At 42.1% G+C, this 8,332-nt stretch overlaps 1 protein-coding gene across 1 annotated transcript; it reads right to left on the minus strand.

The window, feature by feature from the left end:
• Positions 1 to 2,316: 2,316 nt before the first annotated feature.
• irx1b (iroquois homeobox 1b) lies at positions 2,317 to 5,978 on the minus strand. Its single transcript, XM_042011532.1, has 5 exons — positions 5,476 to 5,978; positions 4,467 to 4,709; positions 3,414 to 4,179; positions 3,138 to 3,198; positions 2,317 to 2,638 (listed from the first exon to the last, which is right to left on the minus strand). Exons 1-5 carry the CDS (start codon positions 5,710 to 5,712, stop codon positions 2,593 to 2,595), a joined length of 1,353 nt encoding a protein of 450 aa, XP_041867466.1. The 5' UTR covers positions 5,713 to 5,978; the 3' UTR covers positions 2,317 to 2,592.
• Between the last annotated feature and the right edge of the window lie 2,354 nt (positions 5,979 to 8,332).

Consider the following 8,332-nt stretch of genomic DNA (forward strand, 5'->3'; position numbering starts at 1 on the left):
GATTTCCTGAAAATTTAATTAAAAATATGTCCATAATGTTTTGAGTCATGTTGCTAACAGACATGCTAACAGGGCAATCAGTGCTGAGGAGTATTTAGCATTTAATCATTATTATGAAGCCACATATTTATCATGAAAAAAATTATGCAATTCTATATTGTTTAATTGCCCAAACTTGAAAAATTTGGAATATATATATATATATATATATATATATATATATATATATATTTAAACTGCAGTCGTACTTGCATTTCTCATGACGCATGCCCTACATTTCCAGAGAATCAGGTGGGAGCATTGAGCTGTATGTACTTATTGTCTGTGTTCGCATCATGTATACTTAAGTTATCACACTTTGTTTTTACACTTAACCATCTACATTCTTTCCCAAAGAATATAAGATATCAAGCCAAATCCTTGCACTTTACTTATCACCTAAGCTATCAGGTACTCAAATTGCCCCATTGTGAAATCAATAAAGTTCCATATAAAGTCTTATCTTCATCTTAGCATAATTCTACTACACTGCCTTGCTCCCTCCCCAACAAAAAAACAACAACAACAAAAAAAAAAAGTGGACACCTGGATTTCACTATGTAAATAGGTAGGAGCCTCCTACTGGACGGTTTCTGCATGGCCGGTTATCTTTCAACTGGAAAAAGGTTATTTAACTCCAACTAATGCAATAAATACCTTCTCATTTAAACAACCATGTGGAAAGACATCCTGTGGTCATAGAAAAGACAGTCTATTTACGAAGGGGTCAATCATTGGCAGGCATCAAGCAGAAACAACATTTAAGCAGATTGCAAAAACTACTTAAAATGGTTTAAGAACAGTCCGCCGCATTATTAAAAACTGGAATGACAGTGGGGAACCATCAAAAGATCCTGAATGAAAGTGATTGGCTATCAATTAAAAATCTGGTGAAATCCAACAGCAAAACAACAGCAGGACTCAGGGTTAGTGCTATGATCTCTGGGGTTGCTGCAGTTGGTCAGGTAGGTTCAGCAACATTATGTATTAGGTCAGCTGATATCTATACTGAATGACCAGGTTATTCAATCTGTGGGTTATTTATTCCCTGATGGCATGGCCATGTTCTAAGATGACAATTCTAGGATTCATTGGGCAACAATTGTAAAAGAGTGGTTCAGGTTCTGTGATTACCACTACAGAGTCCAGACCTGAACCCTACTGAGAAAAATTAATGCAACACTGGAAGGAAATAAGTGTTGTGATAATGCAAAAGCTTATCGAAACAAAGCTACAGTGAATGCTGCCGTAATCAAAGCGAAAGTCAGTTTTTGTGGTTTTAGGTAGCCACCTAACCTGCTATAGAATTTTTTTCCAGTGAGCAATTCACTGTTATGGTCAAATCTTAATCTAACAGCTGCAAACAGCAGAGTTTTAAGAAAGTTTGCAATATGATGGCTTTCTAACTTTGAATTTATAAGAAATTTTGCAAGTCTAAGACTTTCTGGGTCACTTAAGAGGCTAAATTTTAAATTATGAATCACGCATGATGTGTTTAGGGAAAGAGCTTTGAGGAAACACTCACTATTAGCAGCCCCAAGACCCCCCACCATCCTGTTTCTTTACTGTCTTTAGGCCTTTGACCGTCACAGGGATGCCACAGAGAGACACACAACCCTCTCCTACCTCCCCTCCCATCCACCTCCCCCTGAGCTGCCGCCCCCACACTGGCTGTTGGCCTTTCCTTCCCGTCTGATCCATATTTCAGAGGCGGCAGCAGTGGCACAGAGGGGGTATAATCCAACATTAAAGCAAGAAGGCCCCAGCTGAAAGCATAGGCGCAGGTTCACAAGGTCCTGGAAATCTTAAATTTCTATTTCCGCAGCGTTTGCAGTGGCTTTCTGGAGAGTTTTGACAAGAGTGCAGATTTCAATAGTGGCAAGATTTTTTTTGTGAAAAAGAGCTGACACTGGATGGCTCAACTGGCAAGGAAGGTTTGACACAAGTAGACACACAATCAAAAGGGTTAACTGTAAATTAATCATAATATGTAAAATGAAAAATTATTATTATTAATGTAGAATAAAGCTTCTGTGACTTCACATTGGAAAGGAACAATAAAAAGAGATATCTATGCTGACATTTGACATTAATATAAGCTCCATGAGAACACAGCTCAACATTGTTTGTTTAAATAAATGTTTTCTGTTTTCTTTGGGAAGTTTAAATTGCCAGCTTGTTTTCACATTGCCCCATTTTCCTCTTATATGTACATTTTAGATGTACCAAGATCAACTTTGAATTAAACCCAAAGGGGAGAAGTTTTGCAATAATAAATGACTATAATAACATTTATTTTCTTCCCAAAAAATATATTCTTTAAAGACAAATTCATATCCTGTATTTACAACATTCAAGGTTTCCATTCACAACAGAAGCAGAGGAAAAACAAAAACATAAAAGAAGGTACATGAGGACAGAAGCAAATCTGTGACAAAAACAACTATCTCTTTTGCATGTAGCTAAACAGTAATACTATGACAGGTCGCCCATTCAGAAAAATAGCCTTCATTTATTCTTCTCCATTAAATAAAATTATTCCAATCCATCTTCTCATAATGTTGTTGTGAGAACTCGCTGTGATGTCCCATGGTGAGGTCTGAGGAAAGAGAAGAAGAATTTTTAAAAATGATAAATTTACCAAATAAGTGTTTTATAGTTTTTTAAACAAAACAATTACATCATCAATTAATGCAAATTAAAAACTATTGTAGGTAAATGGATTTATGTCTTTTCACGCTCCAATTCATTCCTGATGTTGCTATCAGGGCTTTCTTTGACATACATTAGCTTCTTTTTCTGAGGGGGCGTGAATAAATGGCGGCAGATTATTTAAATAACATAAGTGGCAATAAACTCCTTGTTGGTGTGTGTGTGTGTGTTGGGGGGGGGGGGGGGGGGGGGGGGGGTGGACTGCTGCCTGACCAGGCGTTAAAGTGGGAACTCAATCATATGATTTATGTCCTGAGGTCTGCCTCCTGCCCAGTCAGGTGGAACAGTGTTTACCTCTGCTTTATGGTTCATTTGGCAGAAGAAGTTGGGGCAAATTAAAAGAAGAGGTTGATTGTATGATGATTAAATTGATTTTAAATGTTTACCTGTCGGTGATCAGCTGAAATGGGGACTTGAGGGATTCAGGCCTGTGGTCGCTCTCCTCATCTATATGAAGAAAGAAAAAAAAATTGGCCCACATGAAGACAAAAATTTAATAAAATAAAATAAAATATTTTTTTCAATAAATATTTGATGTCCTGAAGGTGGTTTTGTCTTATTTGTTCTCGCTGCCATGTGAGGGCAGGTATACAACTAGGTCGAATACAAACAAAAAAGGTAATAATAATGAATAAGAAATTCAGACAGTAAAGTGTAAATACCCTCTCTTTTTGGACTGAAGCTTCCAGTCGACTCCACATCGCTGTCGTCCTCCGTTCCCGAAGCTCCTGTGCCAGCAGCCTGTAGTCGTGCGTCATGACGCGCAGCCGGCACCGCGCCGTGGAGAGGCAGGTGTCCAGCCGGCGCACCACCGAGGAGCGACCTCATGTTCAAAATTGAGTTGGCATTTAGCAAAGCTGCGTTGGCCCAGTTGTGTAGCTTGCCAATCTGGCATGTGTATATTCCATGACCCGGGAGTAAGGCCGGGTGGCCGGTGGAGGCCAAAGCCGCGTGGTGCGCGTAGGCCGTTGGGGACGATTTGTGAGAATTGTCGGGAGCCGTTGCGGTCTCAGCCAGGGACCAGATTTTTGGTTTGTTCTGCGGGGGTCTCTGACACTCCTGTCTGCTGGGTGAACGATCCGCTGCGAGTTTGCCACCAGGCGAGAGAGAAACACCCGCCTCCACAGAAAGCGTCCTGCTGCTCTCCGAGCTCTTGGACTCCGAGGCCTGCTCTCTGGCGGACAGGCCCGCCTCTCCCTCCGCTTTCAGCAAGCCCTGCTCTCCGTCTCGCTGCTCCTCGGGTCTTTCGATATCGACAGTTTCCAAATCAATCTCCTCATCATCATCTTCGTCGCTGCCGTTCTTGCCGGGCTCATCCTCGTTGTCGCTACTGAAGATGCGGCCGTCTCGGTCCTCGGCGCTGCGGCCCCAAGTTACCTTGTTCTCCTTTTTAAGGCGTCTACGGGCGTTGGCGAACCACGTGGATACCTGAAAAAAAAAACGCATTTATTATTCGATTATTAAAACTCCATAAAATACTAGAAGTTCTTTTTACATTATTTAGCTTTCAGATTAAACATTTGATTAACTTCTCACTCTATGAAAGTGTCACTTCTCTCACGTGTCTATCACACAGCTAGATTATCCACACGAATTTCATTTTTAGTGAAAAAGTATATAAGGTGTAATTAAAAACAGTCGTTTTGCACACACACTGATGCCGCCTAAAAAGTGCTTTCAGGCAGTATTTATTACTGACAAACTCTTCCCCTCACCTGTGTGAGTGTCATCCTCGTGATGATCGCGAGCATGATCTTCTCTCCTTTGGTGGGGTATGGGTTCTTCTGGTGTTCCTGCAGCCAGGCCTTCAAGGTGCTGGTGGTCTCCCTGGTGGCCGTTTTAGCCCTCGTCGGGTCCCCATACGGGTACTGGCCGTACGGATAGAACCCCTGAGCGGCGTGAACAGGCAGAGAAGCTGGATGTGACCCCGGGCCGTCTTTCAGTTCATACTGGGAACCCTGGAATGTGTTGATAAGAAGATATGGCAACTTGTTGAGCAACTTGTCTTGAAAGTTTTTTTTTTTGTTTGTTTGTTTGTTTGTTTTTCCTCCCGAGTCAACATCTAAATGACAATTTGTGCAACAGAAAAGGATTTTGGGACGTTTGAACAGATTTAATATGTAAGAGGATTCATTATGATCAAGAATAATTCTCCTGACTTAAACAATACTCTGTTAACTGTTTTTTTTTTTTTTTTTTTAGAAAATATGCTTTTAATTTCATGAAATGAAAATGTATTATGTATTCTATTGTATTATTATTTTACTTGGCAAACGCGTTCATTTAAAAATAGCACAATACATTTTTAATAGCTTTAAAAATGATCAGCAATGATTTCCTTCAGATTTAGCCTAGATAATTTGCAGGGGCGATAAAATATAAACCTGAACCCGGCTATATAAAGTTTAACCTTATATGCTCAGTTAATTGATTTCTCTCAGTGTTATGCAAATCAGCTCTAAAAATAATCATAATTTCTTATTTAAAATTATAACATAATACACGACAAACGTAGCAGAATTAAAATAAATGTGTCTATTCAAACCGAATAAGCTTGATTTAAACGGCTCAGTTACTACCAGGGCATTCCTAATTGCGAATTAAATTATTGGAAACAAATAATACTAATACTAAACAAATAATAAATAAATAATTGCGCCACATTATCAGTACTGTTATTATCACCTGAGTTGTTTTCTTCTTGAAACAAATAGAAACTCTTACCATCTGAGATATGAGTGCCAGGTCTGCGGCTCCGCTGTACGGCAGGAAGGCACTGTAATTATGAGCCGCCCACGGGCTTCCGTACATCCCCAACATCGAGCCGACAGCTGCGGCGGTTGCGGATGAGCTCACACCGCCCTCGGTGCCTCCCTCCCGGGCTGAGGCCGGTCGCTCGCTACCGTACACCTCATGGGAGGCGCTGAGGAACTGGGGGTACCCCAGTTGAGGGAAAGACATGTCCGGGGAGGATGAAAAAACGCGTGGAGTAAATCCCCCCACTAAAGTCAAAGTAAAAAAAAGTGCAGGAAAAAAAACACAGATAAAATAGAAATCCCCAGAAAGAAGAAGAAAAAGGATAAAATGATAAAGGGGAGGTGTCTAAACCATAAGATACCCCCTTGTTTTTTTATTTTGGAAAGTGCCAAGTTTCTCCGCTTCTCCTCTTCCACAGAGTTGTATCAGAGCCGCAGTTTGGCACCTCGCGCTCGGGAGTGATGCGTGTGTCTGGCCGCAGGAGCTTCTGGATGTGGAGCTGACTGACTGATTGGCAGCCTACTTAAACACCAAGCTCCTCCTATGCCCGGGGCAGGCGATTAGTGCATTGGTTAGCCTAGGTCGTCTATGTGTGTGCGTCTGTGTGTTGAAGTGTGTGATTTCATTTCTCCAGTGCGCTCTGTGTCAAAAGAAAAGGAAACCTGTAAGCGTAGAGGCCCATGTGTATTATGCGCCACCCATATAAAACATCATTATCATTATTATTGATCAGAGTTACTTCCTCCATGTCGTTTTTTTAAAACCCCGCCTTCACATTTATGCTGACTCCCAGAGTAAATTGGGACATTCTTGGCGAGCAGATGGGCTTCGATATGCTCGACCAGGTCAGCGAGGAATGTCCGTGATTATCGCCGGATGTCAGTGGAGCATATTTAGTCTTTTTCAGGAGGCAGAAGGTATAATGACAGAGATCGAAGTGGATAAGAGATAGTAGAGATGTGAAGCACGCAGGAGCTGTGGAGTGGAAAATGACAGATGTTGGTAAGAGAAGAATAGACTACTGTACTCTTGACAGGCCTGAGATCAGTTAGTGATGCTGCAGAGGGGAGGAAACGTTGATGTTTGAGATGCACAAAATAAACTAATTAAACATGAGGGTCTCAGAAAAGCAACTCTGTTTCAGTTTGATCCTTTAAAGACACACTCCTCCTGTCACACACTCCGTCACACACTCACTTGGCCAGTGCTAATGAGGTTGAGCACCCTGCACCCTGCTCAGAGGCCCTGTGGCCCTCCTGGGCTTCCTCAGAGGTTAGCTGTGTAATTACTCCATCCCCATAAATACAGATTCATCATTTCACACTCTGAGCCCCTGATGAGCTTGGCTGAGCTGAGAGTGAGGGAGAGGAAAGAGGGATGGAAGGAGGGTGCGGTGTGTGCGGGAGAAGGGAGTTGGGGGGGGGGGGGGTCTAATGATTTAATTACAGTGCTTAAAGCCCACTTTGGCTAAGTGATGGTCCTCTCCCCGTCTCTTTTTCTGCTGTCTTCCATCCTCAGCGCTGGCACCTAGAGGGCTTTACTCATGAATCTCAAAGCTGTTTTCCTAAACACATATTATGACGAGCGTCGCTGCTGCATGAGCGTGTGTGTGAGAGAGAAACAGAGAGGGAGAGAGGGAGAGATGCTTAATCTCCATGGCATTTTAAATGGCATTCATGGAGGGCGGCTCGATCCTCATTGCCAAGGTAAATGGAGCCAGGGGACTCTCCATTTCAGCTCGATAAAAGAGCAATGTTAAAGACCCTCACCGTTTCCCTCCACTCTCTGCCTCCCTCTGTCTCATTCCTCACTTAAAATTAATGTTTTTCTCATGACAGGGGAGGGAAACGAGACATATCCACCATCTAATAGGATAATATAGCCCCCATTCACCACTATTGCCACCACCACCCCTCCCTCCTCTCTCCCTCTCTGCCTTTGTAGCTGCCTGATTTCCATAGTGTCTCTGTGGAGAGGCAGTTAATGAATTCCTCTGAGCTGGAGAAAAGGGGGAGAATGGTTTGGCGGTTTAGAGGGAGAAAAAGGCAGGGAGAGAGGGGGGGAGGCTTTGAGCTGTGCCATTCAACTTCACAGTCTCGGCCTTTTTGTGCATTCACCGCGTGTGTTTGTGTGTGTGTGTGCTGTATGGGTGCGTGTGTCTTTTAACATGAACCTGCTAAGACTACCAAATATTTAGACTGGCCTCAGACCTCTTTTTTTATGGCGATGGTGGATTGAGGGATCTCAGGAGGCAGCTTGACTCTATTTGAATCCCATTGCCTGCTATTAGCTCAGCCCAGACAAAGGAATAACTTACTGCAGGAAACATTCAAATAAAGTCCCACAATCCACTCACAGTGGCCGTTTCCCCCTGAGTAATTTGCAGTGAAGTAAATGAGGACACCCCAAAATATCATAGAACAGATTCTTTATTCCCAACAAAGAAAAGATGCAAATGATGACACCGTAATTATTATGCTCTGTATGCAGAACTGATTTTTGCTAATCTAAGTCAGATCTTATGAAACAGCATGAATGAAACACCACGTCATGAGGAACAACACCCACATGATGCCATAAAGTCGCATGCAATATGTTCAATATGCAAAAGAATGAAACATAAAATTTCTGAAATGGCTGTGAAAACACAGCAGCAGTATATCACATTCAACAAAGATAAATTATCAAAAGAAAATAATTGATTAAAGCTGTCCCTCTGACATTGCAGCACAGTTAGTGTAGGTTACAGTTTTAATATCAGTTACGTTACTGTTGTAACCAGGGCTGGTGTTGAGGCTGTCGAACCAGATATTTGATACTAGGT

The sequence above is a fragment of the Melanotaenia boesemani genome, chromosome 17 (assembly GCF_017639745.1).
Source record: "Melanotaenia boesemani isolate fMelBoe1 chromosome 17, fMelBoe1.pri, whole genome shotgun sequence".
Classification (NCBI taxonomy): Eukaryota; Metazoa; Chordata; class Actinopteri; order Atheriniformes; family Melanotaeniidae; genus Melanotaenia; species Melanotaenia boesemani.